General features: G+C 42.9%; 1 protein-coding gene across 1 annotated transcript in view; it reads right to left on the reverse strand.

Annotated features, from left to right (window-relative positions):
* Positions 1–6,264: 6,264 nt before the first annotated feature.
* lamb4 (laminin, beta 4) overlaps positions 6,265–24,330 on the reverse strand; it is an 80,201-nt gene continuing 62,135 nt past the window's right edge. Inside the window, exons 23-34 of the mRNA XM_054733301.2 lie at positions 21,930–22,147; positions 21,175–21,271; positions 20,721–21,090; positions 20,460–20,623; positions 20,091–20,305; positions 17,159–17,317; positions 15,005–15,149; positions 12,081–12,288; positions 10,634–10,769; positions 10,396–10,557; positions 10,139–10,292; positions 6,265–6,635 (exon numbers count right to left, since the gene is read on the reverse strand). Of these exons, the coding sequence (XP_054589276.2) occupies positions 6,496–6,635; positions 10,139–10,292; positions 10,396–10,557; positions 10,634–10,769; positions 12,081–12,288; positions 15,005–15,149; positions 17,159–17,317; positions 20,091–20,305; positions 20,460–20,623; positions 20,721–21,090; positions 21,175–21,271; positions 21,930–22,147 (2,168 nt within the window). The 3' untranslated portion in view covers positions 6,265–6,495. The remainder of the gene's footprint in view (positions 6,636–10,138; positions 10,293–10,395; positions 10,558–10,633; positions 10,770–12,080; positions 12,289–15,004; positions 15,150–17,158; positions 17,318–20,090; positions 20,306–20,459; positions 20,624–20,720; positions 21,091–21,174; positions 21,272–21,929; positions 22,148–24,330) is intronic.

The following is a 24,330-nucleotide window of genomic DNA, read 5'->3' on the forward strand; positions in this document are numbered from 1 at the left end:
CCGCCTCATCCTGAGACCCTGTGGTACAGACAACTCAACGCCCACATCCGGACTGACAAAGTAAAATCCAACCACCCAAGAGCCAGAACCAGAGGAGTGGAGAAACAAACTCCTAAACAAAAAAAAAAAGATAAAACATCAGCTCAAATGTTTCTAAATGAAACTAAATCTGTTAAGAAAACAAGATGTGTGTATTTACTCTAAACAAAAGTAAAAAGCAACAAACACAAACCCTGAAAGTTCTCAGATCTCACCACAAATCTGCCTCAATTATGTTTCATTTAAAAACATTAAGCCTGACCTCCAATAATTTTTTATTGTTCATTCTCATTGTAGTTTGAAAAACTTCACTGGGAAGGAGCTCAGCATTTTTCCGAACCCCCAAAGAGTCCCAACAAAGACATTCCTCAACCCCCCACCACACACACACACACACACACACACACACACACACACACACACACACACACACACACACACACACACACACACACACACACACACACACACACACACACACACACACACACACACACACACACACACACACATCCCCCCTTGTTAAAACTCACCTGCATCTACAAAGGAAGTGTGTGTGTTATCTTTGCAGGCTTACACATGTTTGATCATTATCCACAACGCACTATGGGAGCAAAGTGTCTTCAGAATTTGCGGGACTTTCATCTGAACATATTTGAGTTGAACTTCAAGAGATCAGAATTAAGGTTTTATTTCCAGGTGTTCACAACTGGATTTGTTTCATGACTTGTTACTATGACAGAGATTTTCCACTAAGTTGGCCAGCATATTCATCACAGTGAAGATGGCTTTTATTTATATATCACCTCTCAAGATAAAAATCACGAGAGGCTTCACAAGAACAACAAATTTAATAAAAGAAAATACTGAGTATTAAAAAATGGGAAAATTGACTAAAATTTACAAAATAAGAAAGAAAGAAAGAAAGAAAGAAAGAAAGAAAGAAAGAAAGAAAGACATCATTCTGTGGGGTCGCAGAAAGCTTGTGGATCTGTCTCTCCACTGCTGGACTGGTTAAGGAACGTCAAATGTGGGATAGCCTCTTAACTCTTTACACCTGAATGATTTAAACTGAAGTCATAATTCTCAACCCAGGCAGATTAGTTGGCTCTGGCTCTGGTTCTGACTCTGACATGGAACTTGGCCTTTTGGCACCTCTTGAAAAGAAATTAGTCAGCAACCCGGGGATAAAAATGGACGCAGGCCTTAAATTTGTTCTCTTCAGTCTCCTGCTTTGCTGGGTCTACTGTCTTATTATTACTTATCTACTACGACTGTATGAGCCTGGGCCCTCTTCGGGTATCGCACTCAGGCAGTGTCCAGGCCTGTTAATGACTACCATTGGTATTTAACACAGTGCAGTAATTAGACGGGTTTTTTTTTTTTTTTTACCTTCAGCTAATATGTTTCGGCCAGAACTTCCGTCTGGGACTGTGTTATCAGCATGAAGGATGCAGACAGCAGAGAACGATATCGCCCTCTGCTGTCTGCACATAAACAGACGTGATGCCACGAACAGCTGGCGGCTCTGACAAAGGCGGAAGTTCTTGCCGAAACATGTCAGCCAAAGGTGAAAAAATATCAAATTACAGCACTGTGTAAAATAAGAAAAAAGATTATGTCAGTTTTCTGTCGGTGGTACAACCCATGTAGGGATTACGCCGGGGACACACTGGCCGCCGAAGTGCCGCAAAGCGCCGGGAGGCAAAGCGCTCATGAAATTCAGCCGCTGCTCCTCAGTTCAGACCAGACGCTTGTTTCTCCGGTCGAGGCGCGCCTCGTGGTTTTTCTTTTAACCACTTGGTGTCCTCCATTTGCTCTCTGCCTTTTCTCTGCTCTTTTCCTCTACACCCCCTCCCCCTTGCTGTTTGTATGTGTTTGTACATGTGTGTGTGTGAACCTATGGTGTGAACCAGTTGTTAATAGCTGGCCTACAAGTTTGCTGTGGTTCAAAGACACCCAAAACCACACCCCCCTCACGTGGTCACACACACACACACAAGTTCGGTGTATGTGTGTGTATATGTGTGGGTGTGTGTGTGTGTGTGTGTGTGGTTTTTATGCAGTGTCTGTTTATGAACACATTTGACTATCGCGGAATTTTATTTTGAAATGCTTTATTATGTTAAATTTACCGGCCTGCCTCTTATGTCTAGGTTTGACTTCCTGCCAGAATTGACGCGGTTCACCCGCGGCTCGCGAAAAAAATAGAGCAGACGTCGAAATGATTGCTGCACGGCGCGGGCTGGAGCGCCGGCGCGCGGGCCATGTGGTCTATAGAATAGGATAACAAGGGCGCCGAATGAAGGCGGTCCCCGTTTCGCGCTGCTTCGGCGGCCAGTGTGTCCCCGGCATTAGTCCTCCCATGATGGTGTTTCCAGCGTCTTCTCTTCTGTTTGCCATTGTCTGAGACATTCAGTGAGCACATCATCTGTTGGGACCGTATCCTTTATGTACTTATGGACACACTCACTAGTCCTCGACCAGTGAGGGCAATTTTAGGGGGATGAATATGGATTGGAAACCTCCATGCACGGTTACCAGCTTGCATGTTTAACATCTGTGGTCTGTATTTCTTTTTTTGGCCAGCGTATTATTACTGCAGGATATCTGATTAATGGCAGGGTATAGCTGTTTATTGCCAAGATCTCGTTCTTGCCATTGAGTTGACTTCTTAGGACTTGACTTACCCCTGCAGGTTGGCTGTGGCTCTTTTCCTTGCAGCTTCATCGGGGTTTACATTTGCTTGTGGGATGCCAAGATACTTGTAGCTGTCCTCAATGTCTGCTATCTTTCCTTCTCTGAGTGAGACCCCTTCTGTGTGGACCATCTTCCCTTTATTTGTTACCATCTGACCACACTTCTGAAGTCTGAATGACATTCCAATAACAGTGCTGTAGATCCTGGTGGTGGGGATAAGTGAGTCGATGTCTCGCTCATTCTTGGCATACAGCTTTATGTCATCCACGTAGAGGAGGTGGCTGACTATGGTTCCATTCTCGAGATGGTATCCATAGGCAGTTTTGGTGATTATTTGGCTTAGGGGGTTCAGACCTTTGCAGAACTGCAGTGGGAAGAGGATGTTTCTTGGTATATGCCAAATTTGATAAAGACTTATGCAACTGGCTTGAGGGATGGTTTTCAACAGCCCCACCGAGTTTGCAATGAAAGGTCTCAGAGTCTTGTGGATGTTGTATAGGTTCAAGGTTCAAGGTTGTCTTTATTAAGCTCCAAGCATTCAATAATCCATGAGTGCAGCAATGAGTCATAGACTTTCTTGTAATCAATCCAGTTCGTACACAGGTTGGTGTACTTGGGCGACTGTTCAGCCAATCAGCAGCTGGTGTTGCCTTTTTGTGCTGTGCTCATGAACTGATCCATGTGCCCACTTATCTTATATATATATATAAAACTTTGGGTTGGGCACTCATATATCTAGTGCTGAGGTCATTGGTGTGGTCAAAAAGCTCCTCTGTGGCAAGGCTCCAGGGGTGGATGAGATCCGCCCGGAGTTCCTTAAGGCTCTGGATGTTGTGGGGCTGTATTAGCTGACGCGGCTCTGCAATATCGCGTGGACATTGGGGGCGGTCCCACTGGACTGGCAGACTGGAGTGGTGGTCCCATTATTTAAAAAGGGGGACCACAGGGTGTGTTCCAACTACAGGGGGATCACACCCCTGAGCCTTCCTGCTAAGGTCTTTTCAGGGGTTCTGGAGAGGAGGGTCCGTCGGATTGCTGAACCTCAGATTCAGGAAGAGCAATGTGGTTTTCGTCCTGGCCTTGGAACACTGGACCAGCTCTATATCCTTAGGGGGATCCTGGAGGGTGTGTGGGAATTTGCCCAACCAGAGGAGCTTTTTAACCACCTCAGTGACCTCAGCACCAGAGATTTGAGAGGCCAACTCAAAGTCCCCAGACTCTGCTTCCTCACTGGAAGACGTGTCGGTGGGATTGAGGAGGTCTTCGAAGTATTCTGCCCACCGATCCACAACGTCCTGAGTAGAGGTCAGCAGCACACCCTCTCCATTATAGATAGTGTGATAGTGTTGGTAGCGCTCCCCCCCCCCCCCCCCCCCCTCCCACCACCAGATTTCTTGGTGTAATAGACAATAGCTGGAAAGCTCACATTAAACATATAAATAAAATCTCAAGAAGCATCTCAATATTAAAAAAAGTCTAACACATTCTGGACCAAAAGTCACTCCACATTCTACACTGTTCACTTATTTCCACATATTTAAATGACTGTACAGAGGTTTGGGGAAACCCCTATAAATGTGCTTTATCATTATCTGTGTTACAAAAAAAGGGCTCTAAGGTTCATTCATAACCCTGGTTACAGAAATCATACATACTCATTTTTTAAATTACAAATCTTAAAATTTCCGGATATAATTCAGTTTCAAATAGCACAGCTAATGTACAAAGTAAACAATAAACTGCTTCCAGACAACATATTAACCCTCCCACTGTCTTTATGGGTGACCCCGCGAGGAAAGTTGACCACTGAGCAGGATTGATGGTTTATCCCTTGGGGTCCACGTGGCAGGGGTGAGGTGGTGTTCACTCCTCACCCCTGTCACATGGACCCAAGTGATAAACAATCAACCCTGCTCAATGGTCAACTTTCCTCACGGGGTCACACTCATTAGGGCAGTGGGAGGGTTAAAACTGTTTCATAAAAGGGAGGGGAGGTATCAGTTAAGAGGGGAGTTAAAATTCAAACATGCTCGTGCCATGGTTTGTGCTGAGCTAAACTGGTTTTGTTCTCCTCTGAGTGTTGTCTGCAGGTGAGCGTGTCCTGGAGAGCACAGCTGTTGCTGTTCAGCCCATCAGTGGTCAGGGGGTTTAAGGAGCGGCGTGACAACTCACCAGTGCCGGATGATACTGAGTCTTGTGTAGTTCTAGTCGCTATCAATCCTAGCTCTTGTCATCTCAGAATATATGTTTGTGCTTTTGTATCCTGGCTCCACGTTTATCTGATCTGTTCTCCTGACCCATCCAGATTTCCCTCACCTGCAAAGAACATCACACTTCAATAACTTTGGATTCACTCAAGCCTTCAGCCACGTCGTTCACCTCTGACCACCAGCTCTCCACCAGAGAAAACAAGACATTGGATTTGTGTTATGCAAATGTAAAGAATGCATACATGTCCAAAACAAGACCTCCTCTGGGACAATCAGATCACAATCTTGTTTTTCTCTGCTCGGAATACAAATCACTTGTTCAGAGTCAACCTGTGACAAGAAGAACTGTTAGAAAATGGTCACAGGACGCTGAAGAAGCCCTGCAGAGTTGTTTTGAGACCACAGATTGGATGACTCTCTGCCAAGGATATGAAGAGGACATCAATGCCATGACTGGATGTGTCACTGACTATATAATCTTCTGTGTGGATAATATAATACCCACCAGAACAGTGAGATGCTTCACCTGCAACCTGCTCACCTGGACACACCTGCAGCCAACTCCCTGTGCTCAGCTCCCAGCCTTGGTCTCTCGATCTCCCGCTCAGCCTGACCTGACCTGCCTCCCTCCTTGGATTCCCAACTTCCTGAAGACCGTAAGCCTCCTATAACCTTTTGATTATCCTCTGCATCATTATCCAAAGACTAGAATCCATTCTCTCTCCAGAACACCCGGAAACTCCTCAACCCTCTGGATCTCCGTTTTTTTCTCTCCTCCACAGACTTTAATAAAATACAAAGAAACTTTTACTTACCTCTGGTTCTGTGGTGATTCTTCATGTCGTGGGTCAAAAAACTACCCTCTAACATGACAGCTCAAGTCCGAACAACATTAAAAACTTTTAGTGTGTCTGTGTGTGGTGAGAAACTGTGGAGCAGAATGACTGATGAATTGAGGCAATGTCCGAACATGATGCTGTTTAAAAAAAGGCTTAAACTCATGATGTTTACCAAATACAAGGAAGAAGGTCCAAAATGTGTGCCTAAACACAAAATGTGTATTTATGGCATGATCGTGATAAACCATGTGAATACGTTGCAACGTAATTTGCCAAAAACTACCGGGCAGCATTAAATAACTATTAGTTATTTGATGTCGAAAGAGGTGGGATTAAATAAGCTGATGGTTCTTCCTACTCCCTTTTGAACATGTGTGTGTGTGAGAAGGAGAAGTTACTTATGTTGTGTGTACTACTATGTGTATGTACGCACGTTCAAAACAAAGACAAAGAAAAAGACAAACCCATAAAACAGATAATTGTCCAAATGAAACACTTTATTTTTGTAAAAACATTATCTGTAAGAAAAACAAACATGTATTTCAGTGTTAGACTTAGAAATCTTTTTTAAATTTTTATTTTGTTTTTGTTGTACCTCAACATGTATTTTTATATTTTTTATTTATCATAAGGTTCATTACAGAAACGTATATTAAGAATTAGAGTGGTTTGTTTTAATTTCAGACGTGAGAAGGGTGCTGCATTATTTACGAGGAACAGATGGTGTATTCTTCAGCGCGAGAGGCAATTTCCTGTTGCAGCAACTCCGCCATCTCCAGCAGTTCTGCCACTTCAACAGCTTTTTGTTTCTTCCTCTGCAGCAACTGCTGAATTTTCTGCTCCACATCTGATAGAAATACAGTGAGAGGAAAGTTCAAATCCCCATCAGACATTGTAGCATAACCACAACAGCGTGTACACACCGGTGTGATGTCATGACATGTTGACAGAAGCACCATCAGCTGCTAGAAAAATCTGGACTTCAGAGACTTTGCTCAAACATAAAATTGAAAACCCAAAGTGTGCAGGATGGGGAGGTGCAGGAAAGAGCAATGGTTAAAAAGTTAAAAAAGAAATGTAACGGGTGTGCAGGTTGTCGGTCATGGTAATGTTGACCATTAAAATGTAGATTCTAACTTCAGCAGTGTGATTATTGCATCAACAATGTATGTATGTATGATTGAATTATGTATATATATATATATATATATATATATATATATATATATATGTATGTATGTATATATACATACTTTCTTTTCTGAAAGACAGCACAGAGGAATGCAAGACCCAAGGTGTAGGCTATGCAAAGAGGCCCCTGAGACAATCCACCACATAACTGCAGGGTGTGAGATGCTAGCAGGGATAGCATCCATGGAACGCCACAATCAAGTGGCTGGCATCGTGTACACGAACATCTGTGAAGAGCATGGACTAGAAGCCCTAAGGTCAAAGTGGGTAACACCTCCTAATGTAGTTGAGAACAATTGAGCCAAGCTCCTGCGGGACTTCCAGATCCAGACCGACAAAATGCTGATGGCGAACCAACTAGACATTGTTGTGTCAAGTGATGGCAACATCAGGAAAGAGGAACACAAGAAACTAGAGAAGTACCAGGGCCTCAAAGAACTTGAGAAAGCCTGGAGAGTGAAGGGGCATATCATAGACTCCTGGAAACAGTGAAACCTGATTTGCCTATCTCAGCTGTCTGCAGAGGATTCTGAAGACGTCTGGATATTCGTGGTGTTGGTGTCAGGTTTCCTGCCCTTTGGCCTAGGAGGCTTCCTGGCTTACCAGAAAATGAATGAGCTGTCGAGGAATATTGGCGCTCTCCCCAAGCTCAGGGATGGATTACACCGCGCTGTGAATTCACAGACTCATATAATTGTCGAGATGAGTCGTAAGCTTGGAACTTTAGCTGAGATTCATGCGCTGGCACAAAAGATGGATGCCGTCAATGAGCGAGTGGACGTATCAGCACGGATTGGGATAGATTAATTTATGCCAAAATTGGGATTTTGATAGTTTGAGGACCAACAGAACTTTAAGACAGAGAGGAAATTATCTCTGTCTGGCCCCAAAACAATTTCTAATCTGAATCTGGTGTCCTTGAGCCTGTGAGGCTGCAACGAATACTCCCCCCTCAGATGAAATGTGGAATGCTGCCGTCGCTATGGCAACTCTGTCTCCCTATCCCAGCCTGGGCGGGACTGCGGGCTGTGAAAGCCGCCGAATCGTTCCAGGAGTCACCATGCCCTCCAAACCTCAACGACCTCCCTCCCCTGTCCAGACTGAGGTGACGTGCGCTCCTTATCGTGGCTGCATTCACTGACGTGTGGAGAGTCCCAAACCCACCACCCCACCTAGTAGACACTTATGTTGTGTGATGTCTGTTGCATATCTCTGTCTGAGGTGTTTTTTGCATAGCAAAGCTGCCCTCCCTTTGGAGGGTAACTCTGAAGTGCCTTTTTTTCCCTCCACCTGAACCAATCCTCATGTATCCCCTCTGATCTCTATTAAGGTAGCGCGCCTCGGGTTGCAAATGGCCACAGTCACCAATTCTTGTCATGTGTCTTGCCCATGTATGTCTGATCTCAGAATTGTGTGTACTGAAACTCTAATTTCCCTCTGGGATTAATAAAGTATCTTTCAATTAAATTGAACTGAAATGAATAATTTTTGCACTGTTATTGATGTGTTTCCTAAATGGTCTGAGGAACAATTTAATGTTGGCACTGCTAAAAGTATACTATCTACCCATTTCAATGGCAAAAATGAATATACCTATCAAGGTTTCAAAATACTGTATGTCGTGTTTTGTGTGATCCACTGCTTTTTTGTAGTGATAGCCTACTAGGTACAATGATTAGATTTATAGCACTGAGCGGCATCAACCACAAAAATATGTGTTTGCATTTGTAGATGGTTAAAACAATAGAAATAGATTAAAACAGGCGGATAAAAAATGACACATAAAACAGACATTGTCCTTTCTAATTTAGTTTCATTCATTTCATCATTCACTTGCACTCACAGTACTACACTGCCATTTTATGTTCACACCACTAGGTGGCGCAGTGAACTTGTGGCAGGATAGGGCTACCATATAAGCAAGCCAGAAGACCAGCAACCTTGCTGGCTATCCAGTTAAGGAAGTAACACATTTTAATTAAAACAATCAGAATAAAAGAAGTTACTTTCCCTAGTAACTATTTACTTAGAAACTAACGAGTAACTTAAAGTAACTGAGTTACTCTTGAAAGAAGTAACTAGTAATGTAACTACGTTACTAATTTAAAGTAACTTTCCCAACACTGCTGCTCAGACACGTGAAAAGAGAGTTACAGTAGTCTAAGCGTGAGGAGATGAAGGTGTGGAGAACTGTCTCAAGTTCAGAGCGGGACAGAATGGGGCTCAGCTTAGCAACGTTCCTGAGATGGAAGAAGGAAGAGCGAAGAGAACTGACATGAGAATCCAGGGTGAGAGCTGGGTCAAAGGTCACGCCAAGATTCCTGACAGAAGGTTTGGTGTGAGAAGCAAGCTGACCAAGAGAGTCTCTGACTTTGGGAACCAGCTTGTCTGGGGCACAGATGAGGATCTGTCTTATCTTCATTCAGCTGAAGAAAGCTCCCACCATCCATCACGGGGCTTAAAGGAGATGTACAGTTGGAAATGGAACCTAATGGGGGGTTGAGCCTAGAGAGCTTAGGTCATGGCTTGTATTCCTTAGGTTAGGGTGAAGAAGAAGAAGAAAATATCATTTCTATAGCGCCTCAAGATAAAAATCACGAGGCGCTTCACTAAAACAAAAAATGTAAAAATATAACAAAGAACTTAGAAAATGGTTAAAAATATATTTAAAATGAGCAAAAAATAGACAATTGTGATTAAAAAATGTTAAGAAAGAGAGAGAGTGAACAGGAAAGAGGGAAATCAGTGGATCCTGAGGAAGGTGGAATAGGTGGGGAGAGCAGAATACAGAGAGAGTGGTGAAGAAGGTCATCCAAAAGCCAGCTTGAACAAGTGAGTCTTCAGCTGTTTTTTAAAGGTGGGTGCAAGTGGTGGTGCCTGGCCCTGGCCGGGGGATTTTGGTGAGGCTTGGTACCTCCTAAGCTGTCAGGAATACATCTACTTCCATCATTGGGGAAGGAGGGACCTCATGGAGAAGGTGGATCCAAATTTTTCTGGATGACTGATGGCTTACGTACTCTGGAGATCGATCAAATGTAGGGGTGGGGGTAGATATTCTGCTGGGGTGGGGGGCCTCGGGCTAAGTTGAGCACTGTGATGCTGCTGCTATCGGCCCTGGCTAGATGGGATCATTCAGAGGCATTAAAGTAGTGTACTAACCATGCACCTGTTGAAGTCCATCCTCCACTTGTTTCTGAACATCTTTGGCCTCATTTAAGATTTCCTTCAACTGTTCTGCTGCTCGGACTTTCAGTGTACGATTTAAGTGCTTCTGCTTTAAAAGCTCAAACTGCATCATGACATCCAGCAGATTCTGTTGAAAAGAAGAAAATCCAAGGTCAACCAACTCCACAAATATTACTGGTATGATCAGACTAGATCACCAAAACAGCTTGGAACCCGACTAATCCAATTACCGTTTGATTGGCACTGTTAAAAGCTGAGTCTGCAGTCTCCTTGGCCTCTCTGGCCAGCTCTCTACTGCTCTCAGTTTTATTTTTCATAGATTCAAGTCCTCTCCACAGATCTTCAGAGTGAATCATCAGCTTCTTCTCAATGTGCTCTAATTTGTTTTCAGTCTGAAATAAATTGACAGAACAGGTAACCACACTGATGACTGAGCTTGTCAAAAAAAATCTGAGTTATTAAACTTACATCTTGGATTTGGTCTTTGGATTGGTCTCTGACTTGACTTGCTGCCTTCAGGTTGCCGTTGGCTTTGTTGTGAGCTCCGTCAGTGGCAGAAATGTCTCTGCTGATATCTTCGACATCTACATTTTCAGTCCATTTCCTGCCCAAGAACAAAAACTGTGAAATATATCATGAAGAATTTAAAGAAAAGACTAAATATTTTATGCTCAATCAGAATGTTCAAATTTCTTTGTTAATATTAAACTACTCACAGGTTAGTACACTGCATTTATAAAGGGTGTAAGAGGACGATCCCCGGGTTGCACTACGTAGTGTGAGAGTGTGAACGAGTTAGGGATGATGTCACAAGGACCACAAGCTCTGGATCTATTTTGCATTCATTCATAGTCTGGATATTCCTTGTATATATTCTGCAATGTAAGTGGTGCAACATTCTACTTTGTTTTCCTCTTGTCCAACTAGAGTGTTAGCTTTCGCAATAGCAGTCTAGCATTAGTAGTAATTTAGCAATTCAGTCAAACATTAGCAGTATTGCAGCCTAACCCCGGGTTTCCAACGGAGCCGTCAGCAGCACGTCTTGCTCGCGTAAGCTGCTGCTTGGCCCTTCCCACGAGACGCGAAGCAGCAGGGGAGCAGCTGTCACCGACCGAGCACGAAGTCACACGAGTGACTTCGTCAGTAAACACAACAACAAGCAGGAGAAAATTACAACATGGTTTGTGTTTTATGTTCTGTCCGCTTTATAATCGCCAATACGGACCTGAAAAACAAAGGAGACCGCTAGCTAGGTGATAACTTCTCACGGGGACGCACAGTCAGTAACTTTTTTTAAAAGTAAAGCAACCGGAAGACAGTACGTTCTTTATTCTGAAAATCTCGGGAGCTTCTCTCCATTTCCGCGTCCGATTTCCTGTCTTTCCTCCCCCAAAAATGTCGAACTTGACCCGTTTCAGAGGTGTCGCGCGTAGAAAATAGAACCGGCGCGTAAAGGCCGCGACATGCTGCTCCTGAGACGCAGCCGACTCGCGCTGCTGACGGCTCCGGTGGAAAAGGTTCTGTTGACCACAGCGGTTCCTATCAGCAGCTATGACGTGCTGCTGCAGTAACGTGCTGCTGACGGCTCCTGTGGAAAGCCGGGGTTACATTGATCAGTTTGCATTGATGCAACTAGCATTTATACTGTACATTGCAGAGATCAGTGAGTTGGGACGTGTAGGTGTAAAACTGTGTTGTTTGCTTATTGCTAAATAAACCAGCTTTCTTCAGAACTAACCAATTTTCCCTCACCTTTTGAATATTACCTATTTGCACAGCATGGTATGCTATATTAGACACCCCTAGCTGCCTTTATTCAATGTCAATAAGATAAATGTGGTTACAATGTGTAATGCCTCTCTTAAAGTTGCGTTGTAAGTGGACAAGCTGTTAGCAGGTGTTTTCATTTGCTTACTTGAGTTGATGGGCTTTCTTCAGCAGCTCCTGCACAGTCTCAGTTTTTGTCTCAAGCTCCTTCGCATGATCCTGGTATTTGGAAGCATTGCTGTTCAGATTCAGGATGTCAGTGATTGCTGAGCGAACCTCAACTAATGACGGTGGCAACTGGATGGTCCAAACAGCTTTGGCCATTTTCACAATGTCCTCTGAGGGTACCATTTCATCTACCAAAGAGAAAACGAAGAAGCATCACAACAAGGAAGGTTCACGTAAAAAGTAGCATTGTCGTTAAACATTTGAAAATCAACTTTAGAGAAAAAAACTAAACTACTACATGAATTTTTGTTTCCTTCCTTTTACTGATGGATGGTTGATTTCTCACTTACACAAAACTAGATTTAAGTTATCTCGAATAAAAGAAAACTGATCCATCCATCCATCCATTTTTAACCGCTTGTCCGTAGTCAGGTCGCGGGGTCGAGAGGCACCTGGCTGCAGACCTCCACTGTCAGGTTGCTTATGGTGCAGGCTCCACTGTCAGAACAACCTCCACGGTCAGGACTGTCAGGATGGAACTGCAGACTTTTTTCCCACCAGCCTTAATTTAACGGAGTCCAGCTAAAGTCCCGAGTAGCGGCGAGTTGCTGATTTTGTTAAGAACTTATCCACACAAATTAAATGTATGGCGTCGTGTTTTTTGTCAATATAGATGCCTTAAAAATGTCAAAGTTAAAGAAGTTATTAATACTTGATGCAAATTACCGAATGTTAGACCGACAGGGTAGATGGTTTGAAGCCAAGTGTGAAAGTTAACTTTCACCAATGGCGGTTAGCATCAACACCTTAAGTTGGAGTGACCATACGGTTTGCCCAGACTTGTCCTCATTTTTGGCCATAAAATTAAGCCCGTGCGGATTTTTTTAAATATCAGAAAGTGTCCGGGTTAACCTCATATTGTTTCATTGACTGTCATTCAACACTTTAAATACAGCCACTGCCCTGTCTGGATAACATGAAAGATCAAAAATACAACTTTTTAAAAATGAAACAAAGCTAACGAGGAGCTGCGCAGCATGTGTTGCAATGTGCCACTAAAATACAGAACCTGAGTGTACTTTCACAGACAGATTTCTGAAAAATATACCCAAAGTTCAGTCGTGGCTGTCAGAGAAGCTAATTCCTGCTTTATTTGAGAAGAAAGGTGAGCAGCACACCTTAAGCAACAGTCTGAGCTGCTACAGCAGGTTATGAATTAATGTCGGGACAACACAGATTAATTATTATCAGAAGTTCATCACAGTTATCACGACCATCATTTGACTCGGAGACATCGCAGTAAAAACAGTCCAAATTTGGATCAATATTTCATCCCTTTCCTGGTGATGAATCAGGACATATCTACTATCAGTGGATTGCTCATAATCTCAGGATTATAAATAAATTACTGATATCGCTCTATCTGCATAACTGAACGAAACAGAACTAAAAACCTGTAGTCTGAACATCAAGTGATCTTGGGTAAAAATAGATGATGAAAAAGTCAGTCTGATTATTATCCATCCATCCATCCATCCATCTTCTGAACCCGCTTGTCCACGTAGGGTCGCGAGGGGGCTGGTGCCCATCTCCAGCGGTCAACGGGCAATTAGGTGGGGTACACCCTTGACAGAGAGCCAGTCCACCACAGGGCAACACAGAGACACACAGGACAAACAATCACACACACACACTCACACCTAAGGACAATTTAGACAGACCAATCAACCTAACAGTCATGTTTTTGGACTGTGGGAGGAAGCCGGAGTACCCGGAGAGAACCCACGCATGCACATGGAGAACATGCAAACTCCATGCAGAAAGACCCCAGGCCGGGAAGCGAACCCCGGGCCTTCTTGCTGTAAGGCAACAGCTCTAACCACGTTGGTCAAAACCACAGGTGTGTACCATAAACACTAATATATAATAAACATAATGTGTTTGTTTGCTTGTCTTAGCCAGAGACGTGCAGAACTACATCCAGAAGAGCTGAAGAGAGCCTGTCTGACCTCCCAGGATGCCCAGAGACTCTAACCTCAGCTGATGATGTGATTATTTAACCATCATGTCATAATGACACTACACACACACACACACACACACACACACACACACACACACACACTGTAATAAAAATGAACTTGTCATCTGTTGTATAATTGCTTTATACAAGTTATTGATCACTACTGTTTGTCAATCACACTTATCATGAGGATGTAATCAAGGAGAGCCGAACATAATGTGATCATGAGGATGTAATCAAGGTAATCCTGGTGGAGGTGTGTAGCTTTGCACGCACATCAGGGAATGTATAAGGAGCAGAGCAGAGCTCAGAGCTGTTAGAGCTGTTTGAAGGATTCTATTTGACGAGGTTCATGGATTACGTTTTCTAACTGGGGTGTTCAGCTCTCCACCCATAAGCAACGGTAAGAGAAATGTTTTGTTCATGATTGATAACTTGTATGAATGCTGGTTGAATAAAGCCTTGTTGTTCCTCTAATATTCAAGTTGTGTTTCATTGTTTCTGGCGTCGACTTGACAAACGATCCTGATTAAATAAATATAAAGTGTAAAAAGAGACTTTGAGTCTTTTAAGGTAATTAAAATAAAATAAAACATTTTATTTTAGAACACACACACACACACACACACACACACACACACACACACACACACAAAGACAGAGTAATGTGTCTATAGTTATATTGTGATGTCTTAGTAAATATTCTATTTGGTGAGAGATAAACTTCATTGTATTTATCCTAGTGAATCTATAATTAAACGGATAAACTAGAAGTAGGACATCCAACGTCAAGGAAAGCAAAAAGTTATTATCAGGAGAGAGAGAATAAAATACAAATGAATATGAATCAGTTCATTGTTTATGTAGGAGTAAATACTGACCCATGAGGTAATCTCTGATTTGCTGGATTATTTCCTTGGTTTTGATCTTCTCTGTTTCCAAGGACATGCTGTTGTTAGTGATCTGGTACTGCAAGTCGCTGGTTTGGTCTTTGAAGCCCTCAGCCAACAGCTGAGCATTAGTGATCTAAAAACAAACAAACATGGTTTTGACAGCATATTTACACTTTTTTTACATCACAAATGAAATGATCATTGTTGATTCAGAACTGAGACCTGTCAGAAGTCAGGATGTTGATAGCCTCTACCTTGGTATTTTCTGCCTATTATAAAATGTATTGGTAGGTATCCACTGGAGCATGGACATAATTTTTTTTTGGGGGGGGGACATGTCCCCCCCACTTTTTCCAAAGTCAAGTTTTGACTCCTGCACTTTTTACCATCCCAAAACAATATTACACTATATTAAATTGACACTGGTTGAGCTGTAGGACCAAGCGGAAAACAACCGTTTGTGTTGAGGCCTGTTTCCCATTAGAGCTTACTGTAAAGATACCCCCCCCCACCACCACCACCACCACCACTTCTAAAGTGAAAATTACGTCCATGCACTGGAGGACACTATGGGAATGTTCTTCTCAGCTTCCTGATGAGGGGCTGGAGCAAGTGTGTCTTTTCACACACCTGCGGCTCATTCAATCAGCAGATGTGAGGACACAAGGAGTCAGGAGTCAAGGATTCACTGCCAGAGCGTTTATCTATGTAGTAGCATTAAGCCACCATTCTTGTATCCCTGAGTTTGATTCTTGTCTGTATTTTACCCAACTAGGAAATTGTCCGACTGATCTGTTCGAGCTGGGATCTTTTTTACTCTGCAGTTAAGCGATAACCTTGATCCAGTCCATCTTACATTCATCCATCCATTTCTGTCTGCTTATCTAGTGTCAGGCCGCGGGGGGCAGCAGCCTAAGCAGGGAGGCCCCAGACGTGTGCCAGCTCCTCCGTTGGAGTCCTAAGGCATTCACTGGCCCGCTGAGAAACAGTCCTTCCAGTGTGTCCTGGGTCATCCTCTAGGTCTCCACCCAGTTGGACGTGCCAGGAAAACCTCACCAGGGAGGTATCTAGGAGGCATCATAATCAGATGCCAGAGCCACATCAACAGAGCCACCTCTCGGCGTGGAGGAGAAGTGGGTCTACTCCGAGCCCCTCCAAGATGACTGAGCTCCTCACCCTATCTCTAAGGGAGAGCCCAGACATCTTGTGAAGAAAACTCATTTCAGCCGCTTGTATCCGCGATGTCATTCTTTTGGTCACTACCCAAAGCTTGTGACCATAGGTGAGGTGTTGGATCATAGATTGACCAGTAAATCGAGAGCGTTGCCTTCTAAATCAGCTCTCTCTTCACAATGACAAACCGGTACAACACCCGCATCACTACAGACACAGCACCAATCACTTTTGTGTGACCTCCTGCTGATTGTTCATTCAATTCTAATCAAGTTTATTTCTAAAGCGCCAAATCAGGACCACAGTAAACCATACAGGTCAGGTCATTAAGCCAATCAGTAAAAGGTTTCTTATATAAGGAACCCAGCATGTTGCATCGAGTCACTGACTGGTGTCAGTGACTTTACAGCAATCCTCATACTAAGCAAGCATGCAGCGACGGTGGAGAGGAAAACTTCCTTTTAACAGGAAGAAACCTCCAGAGGATCCTGGCTCAGTATAAGCAGCCATCCTCCACGACTCATTGGGGATGGAGAAGACAGAGCAGACACACACACACACACACACACACACACACACACACACACACACACACACACACACACATCTGTGTGTGCGTGGGTGAATGACCGGTTGTGTTGTAAAGTGCCTTGGGGAGTTGTAAAATCCTAGAAGGTACAAATGCAGGGCATTTAGCATTTTTAGTCTATTTTCTGTAAAGGCATTGTTACAACCGAGAATTATTCTGCATAAAAAATTCAGAGGCTATAATTAATCAGTTAATCAGCAACATGGAAAGTTTTGGTTTTTAATTTCTGAGCGTTCCTGATGGAAAAGATGTTTATCATCCGACCCCTCCACACTCCGGGGTTTGTGGAAAAAAACCTGCGATTTTTTCATAACAGAACCAGTTAGCTACTCCTGCATCTGCCTCAAAAGAGAATTAGGAAATCTTTCATGTACACATACCTTTTTCATGAATTTCTGCAGAAATGACGGTAGTTTGGCGAGTTGCTCCTTTATGTTGTCCGCCATCTTGGAAGTTTTTTGAGTATGGGGAACAACTCCAACACACATATGACCTCCACCACATTTTGAACAGTCATCCAGATCTGGAGCTCCACAGATCTGCACAGGACCATAACAAGTTGTTTAGAGAACACAAAAGGTAACAAATAAGATTGTTTATGACCAATGACTGAAGTATTAAAACTCACTTTAGAACTAAAACAAAAGCAGGCATGAGATGCCGCAAAGTTTACTTTAATAACGTCAAACCAAAAATAGGACAAAATCTGTCTTTAAATAAGCCCAGAGACAACTCTGGACCGACCTGGTCGTACTGCGGTCTTTTCTATGAACTTCGGTACCTTGGGGTCCCCCCCCCCCCCCCCCGCCATCTTGGATCCGAAAGGGGGTCTCCTCAGAGGTATGTAGAACAACAAGAATGCATCTGATGCCGTTTTGATAGGAACCAACTTCGTAGTTTAATGCAAACCAAATTCTTTTCACACCCAGAACTCAGTTCTTCTCTAGATACGAAGGTTCTGATAACATTACATTCACACATAATCACACCTCACATTCCGTCTCTCACGTTGAGAGCCAGGGGAGTTGGACCCAACATGCAGATACCCAGAACGACACGAAACAGGAGCGGATGTGAAAGAAATCATTCCTTTATTAGGATGAAAAAAATAAATAACATCCAAGCAGGTCACGAAGCCAAATAACCTAGAGACCAAGAAGGAGTGGGGACAAAACAACGCTGACACGAACAATGGACCAACAAACCCAGAAAGACAGGACAGGGTTTTATACCTGGGGGGGGGGGGGGACCACAGGGAGGCACCTGAGGGGGGATGCAGACAAGGAGACACATGAAGAACACAAGGAGACACATAAGGGAGATGCAGAACACAGACCATGACACCATCCACTTAGATCCAGTCATCACATAAAGTGTTCCCTAGTTGTCTTGTTTTTAATTATTTAGAAAATAAATTTCTTGCCTTTTATGAACCTGACTCTGAATTGATACGAAGTGTGTTCATGATCCCTGAAAAAGCAAAGAATCCTAGAATCTTCTGATTAAACATCCAAAGACCAAGCAGGTTGATATTCTACATTTATACAGAATATCACATCTTATTGGTCATAAGTAAAGGTAATATATTAAGCTTAAAAGCAACAATATATTTAATCCTACTAGGGTTGTCATGGTAACCGGTGTAGCGGTAAACCCCGGTAAAAAAGCTGACAATAATAATAACCGTCTTGTTTTAAAAAAAAAAAAATTATCTCGGTGGATTACCGTGGCTGCGGTGTAGGCGCGGTGACCCTTACCAGCCACCGTATCATCTGCTGAAGTTGCCGGCGGCACATGCGCACTTTGTTGTTTACAACCAAAACTTTCTTGAAGCTAAAGCTGAAATAATGGCCAAAGGAGGAGACGGCAGCGATCAGGACATTCATTATCCCTCAAAGAAGACAAAGTGGGAAGTATGGGCATTTTTTGGATATTTGAAGAATGCCGAGGGACAGCTGATAGAAGACGGCTATCCTGTTTGCAGCACGTGCAGAAAAAGTGTCTGTGAAAGGCAGCAACGCTTCAAATCTCATGACACATCTGCGTGACCATCACCCACAACTCTACAGTCAACGCAAGGCAAGCTAACGTTAGCACTTTAGCTAAAATGTGTGATCCGAGGATTTGGGTTGAGGGAGAATGCAACGAGTCGTTATATAAAGCAGCCGCAGCGCCGCTACCTGCATATAAACCGTGTCGCGGACACCCCCATGTTGAAATGACGCTATGCATTACGGGGCTCCCAGGGGCAGATAAGAGTTGGTCTCTCTCCGAGAATAATTATGAATTTAACAATGATTACTGCCTGATGACATTTTCCCACATCTGCAAAGCTCACTGGAAGGACACAAACCGAGGACAATATTTTCCTGATATAGGGTTTATTACTCAAGTAAGGGTAAAAAAGTATCTGATCAGAAGGCTACTTGATTACTGAGTATCATCTGATCTAATATTTTTAAAGTGATGACATCAGACATAAAATAAGAGGTTATGGGCAAATATTGGTATTTTAAAGACTAAAGGGGAAAAATGTAAACAAATAAACAACATAATTACAAAAGAACACATTTTAGGCAACATTTAGAGACAAACTGAGGACAATATTTTCCTGATATACAGGGTTTATTTAGTTGTCTGAAAATGTAACACGTTTAAAAAAATACCACGATAATACCGAGAACCATGATACTTTTGGTCACAATAACCGTGAGGTTAAATTTTCACACCGTGACAACCCTAAATCCTACATATAGGTCTCATAACTCAGAATTCGCCCGTTTCTGAACTCCTAAGGAAGTCATTAACAAGACGTCCAGAAGACTTTAATAAAATTCCATCATCTGGCATCACAGTCTACACACTGAACAGACCAAAACTGCATGTGCAGAAATGACCTTGAAAAGACGTTGCTATGACGAGCCGTTGCACAGCCCACATTGCAAAGTTTAACATCTTCTGCCTTTCTGTGTTTGACCTTTCACCTGCCTCTTGTTTATGTGGATTTTGGATCAACCCTTGTTTCAACAACGTGGCAACATCCAATTTTCTACGAGTGTTGTGGTGTTTCTTATCATTTTGATGCAATTTTTTTTAATCAAACTTCGATGGACCAAATTATTATTCACAATAAGGGAGGGACAACAGTAGACAGACGAACTGGAATCTGGATAATTTCAGGTGGACAAAATGGCAAATGTCAGGTTTTAAACCTAAGAGTTGCTCCATAGCTTCCATTTTTAAAACTGAATAAAACCTGAATATAAAAAAAAGAATAAAACTTAAATACTGATGAGGGGAATGCTTTCTCACCTTTTGGTTTAGTTTGATCTCACTGAGCTCTTTGACCTTCTGCTCCAAAGCTGCGAGGTTTCCCCTGTTTCTGCACATGCTCAGTTTGAGTTTGATTTCCTGTCTGGTGTCTATGGAATCCATCGTGACCTTGTTGGAGTTTCTAATCCTCTTTTCATCAGCTATAAAAACTTGATGAAGCTGCCGAATCTCATCCATAGCCTCTGCATCAGATTCTATTACGAAAAAAAAGTTGATAATTAAATATAAAGTTGATCAAGGATCAGAAAGTTTCTTTTTGTATTTGTTTGCTTTTACATATAATTTTAAAGCACATGATATAAATGTGTAAACGTTAGAGCAGTATTAAAATCAGATCTAAACCTCTACCTTTCAATCGCTGCTTTTCCTTTTTGTTTGGCTCTTGGAGGAGCTTATCCTTCAGCTTTGGTAGAAGCTTGTTAAACTCCAAGTGCAAAAAAACAATCTCAGCATGTAGGAGTGGAGACGGGTCAATCAGAATCGGTGTCAAGTCAACAGCATCTTTCAGCTTCCTGTAGCAAAAAGTGTGTTTAAAGTCTGACAAACTGAGAAAAAATAACAGAAGAGGAAGACAGAAAGCCTCCCGATTTTCAGAAACACACAACTTACCTGATCTGCAAGTAAAGTTTCTCCATATTTTCCACCTTCGACAGCGAGAGACATGTCAGGTTGGCGAGAGCGTCCAACTTGGGGTACATTGCAAGCATTTGTTGCCAGTAATGACTGCCTGGGGGATGTTGGTTGTTGCCATGGTGAGAAATAAATGTCTTCATTCTCTGGGCAGCTTTTTGGGCATTGGTGACATTTTGGATCCACAGAGATGTGCATGGATGACACTTTTTGCAGGATGGAAACTCGGACTCGTAACCTGGAGCACACTCGTCACAGGAGATTCCAGCAACACCTGCTCGACAAAGACACTCACCAGTTTCAGGGTTGCATGGTGGATGCTCGCTTCCTTCCAGGTTACAGTCACAGGCTAAGAAAAGTAAAATGAAATTTTGACAAGGAAGATCTGTGTGTCAGAAAATCTTTTGAGAAAATGTTAACATTTTCCACTCACACAAACACTGCAGGTCTGGATTCCCAAAGTAACTATCTCCACATTTATCACACTGTCTTCCTCCAAACCCTGGATGACAGGGACACTGTCCTGTCACCTGAAAGTGGGGCCAGTTCATAAAAAAGGATGTAAATGATAAGTGACTATATAGATAAAAATACAGTGTCTTGCTAAATGATTCATAACCCCTTGAACTTTTTTACACAATATGACACCATACAACCACAAACTTTTGTATTTATTTAAATAATTTAATTGTTTTACTGAGATTCACTTTGATAGACCAACACAAAGACGTAGATCTGTCAGGATTTTCTAATCCTAGAGTTTCGCCGTCTGTTTTCTATCAGTATCGAATGCAGGAGATAGGTGTAGGAGACTATTTTCATGTTCAGCCTGAATGAAACACTCAAGAGTGACTGAACATTTAAAAAAATAATGATTAAAAAGGTTTTCTCAGCAAAGGACCTCTTTTATAAATATAACCAAAAGTGAAAGAAAGTTAATCATATATGCAGCCATCTACAAATTAATTTGTATTAGAAGTCACAAGGTTATCCAGATGTTGCTGATGGGTGTGATGCATCCTCTGTGTCACTAATTGAGCTGCACCATGTCCAACCGTTGGCGTAGCCTCTGTCTTTAGCATGTTCACATTGATGTTTGTAAAGAATTTTATGATCTGTCTAGTTCCTGGTTGCAAGGTAGCATAACGGTTTGGATGTTGTGTTCTGGAGTGAACTTGGAGCTCTTACCTTATCGCAGATGTTGGAGATAGAGTTTGCAGGATCACATCTACAGGCCTGACATTCCAACGCTCCACTTAGATCCCAGGATCCATCCTCACATTCATCACAGAGAACTCCCGCTACCCTGGTCCTGCAGGGACATTGTCCCGTTGTTGGATCACAGAAACAGGGGCGCCCCTGATGACAATGACCCACCTCAGTCCCCCGCCTGTCACAGGAGCATTCTAGGAAATACACAATATAAAGACATGCACAATAGTCTCTTTCATAAAACAATGCCACCAATTGCTGGTGAAAGTTTTCAGTCATCCAGGTCACGGTAATCCTATGCCGCTTTCACACCTGGGCCGGCCCAGTCCAGGCTGGGTGGCATCGGTCCGGGTCCTGCACCCACACACACACACACACACACACTTCTTAGGAATGCAGAAATCTTGGCTGGCTTGGGGGTGGGAGGCTGCGGGCGGGCCTGTGGGCTTCCCGCTGATATCTCCCGGGACTCTGCCGGCTGCTAGTTGTGACCCCCCGGGGCAATCCTCTGTGCCTCTCGAGGGGGGTCTGGAGCTTTTCTGGTTACAGTCTCCCTGGGGTCCCTGCGCTCTGGGGCAGCTCCTGGATCTCTGGGACTTGGAGCTCCCTCCATCTCCTACACATCTCTGGGGGCAGATCTGTGCCACTTACACTCTCTGTTGGACGCTCCTATAGAGAAACCTTACATATACACGCGCAAGTACACACACACAGGTGCTCACATGGTGCTCTCATAAGTATGGACTTGGGCATTTTCAGCACGTCTTAAGGCTGTGGTTGGCACTAAATGCACTGAGTTATAATCATGTGATTGTTCAGTAAAACAATGTTGATTTTATATTTCTTCATCAGGTTGACGCAGTGATAGTTTGCTCTGGTTGTATTGTTGTGTGTTGTATTTCTCTTTCTGCAGGTCTAGAAGCAGACTCTTGTTCATCATTGATTGTTTATTTTTGTCGAAGGATCACAAAGTGCTTCACAGAGACCAACAAAACAAAACATAGTCATAAAGTCAAAATGCTTTTCAAAAACAAAACAGCAAATATCAACGAATCACTTAAAATCAGAAAAAAGTCATGAAATTAAAAAATGATCACAAATATAAGACAAATGAAAGATGATTATAAATTTGAGTAAAAAAGAAGAAAACTAAAGATTTAGATAAACACAGCTTTAAATAAATAGGTCTTCAGCTGACGCGTGCAGAAATCTGTGGTGTCTCCCTGAAGTTAAGGCGACCTTGAGCTGTGTTGCTTTTGGAGACTCTGATATCGCTTCCAGACTGCTGCATCTGTCCTCGTGCTGGGAAGTTCATGCCTCGGCATTGCTGTCAGTGAGTGTGTGTGTGTGTGCTCCTCACAGCACATCTCAGTGAGAGGGACAGACGGCTTCAGTCAGAGAGGTTTACTCCTCAGTATCCAGACTGATAATGAACTGCACATGTGGGAAGTCCCTCTCTGGCTTCTACCCACCAATTGGAGGCTTCCCCTAATGGTGGGTGGAAATTTGAGCCAGCATCTGGGGTTGTGTTGGGTCAGTTCAGCCTGAGCAGACTTCCTTAGGAAGAGGGCAAAAAAAAAAAACTGGTTGAGCATGGGCTACCCAGATGTGAACACTTGCCATACATGGGCGGGGCCAGGCTGGCCCTGACGTGAAAGCGACTTCAAAGAGTTCATTTGAAGGCAACTGGACTTCTTTGGTTTCTTGAAAGTCATTTCCCTTCTCATCCGAGTAGCTTGTCGATTCTGACTGGAACATGGGAGGGTCAAGCTTTGAAACTGTAGCCGTTTCCTGTTGCTTAATGAGCAGAAATTGCTTATGAACACCCCTTCCAAACTACCTCCTGAGGAGTTGTTGTAATTGGGGCATATTGTGTGGGAATGGTCGCTTCGATTAGATGCAGGAGGGTGTTATTTAGACTAAAACCATTTTGATATTAGGTTCAGAGTGTAACATCTAGAAAGGGTCAGTTTTGACCTATATGTTGACCTACATAGTGACCAGTCACCTACAGACATAACTCCACTATCTAGGTGGATTTGTTACTCTATCTTCTAACACCCAGAAGATTCTGCAGTGCTTGTTGACATTCCATGAAGACAAGATTGTCAAACTTATCTCAGACTGCAGGATTCCACACTGAATGAAAAGTGAACTTTTACAACTCATAAGTTAAATAATCATAAATCATCATCATGGTTGAATGAACCAGGTGTTATATGAAATGTTGGAATAATTTGTGCCTAATTCAGTGAAGTTGAAATGAATATTGTCTTACAATGATCCATTTATAAACTGTGATCAGTACTATTTGATTTAACAAGGTAATTATATCTACACTCATACACAATGTTCATTAGATGCAAATTCAGGTTAA

The sequence above is a fragment of the Nothobranchius furzeri genome, chromosome 4, assembly GCF_043380555.1.
Source record: "Nothobranchius furzeri strain GRZ-AD chromosome 4, NfurGRZ-RIMD1, whole genome shotgun sequence".
Taxonomy (NCBI): domain Eukaryota; kingdom Metazoa; phylum Chordata; class Actinopteri; order Cyprinodontiformes; family Nothobranchiidae; genus Nothobranchius; species Nothobranchius furzeri.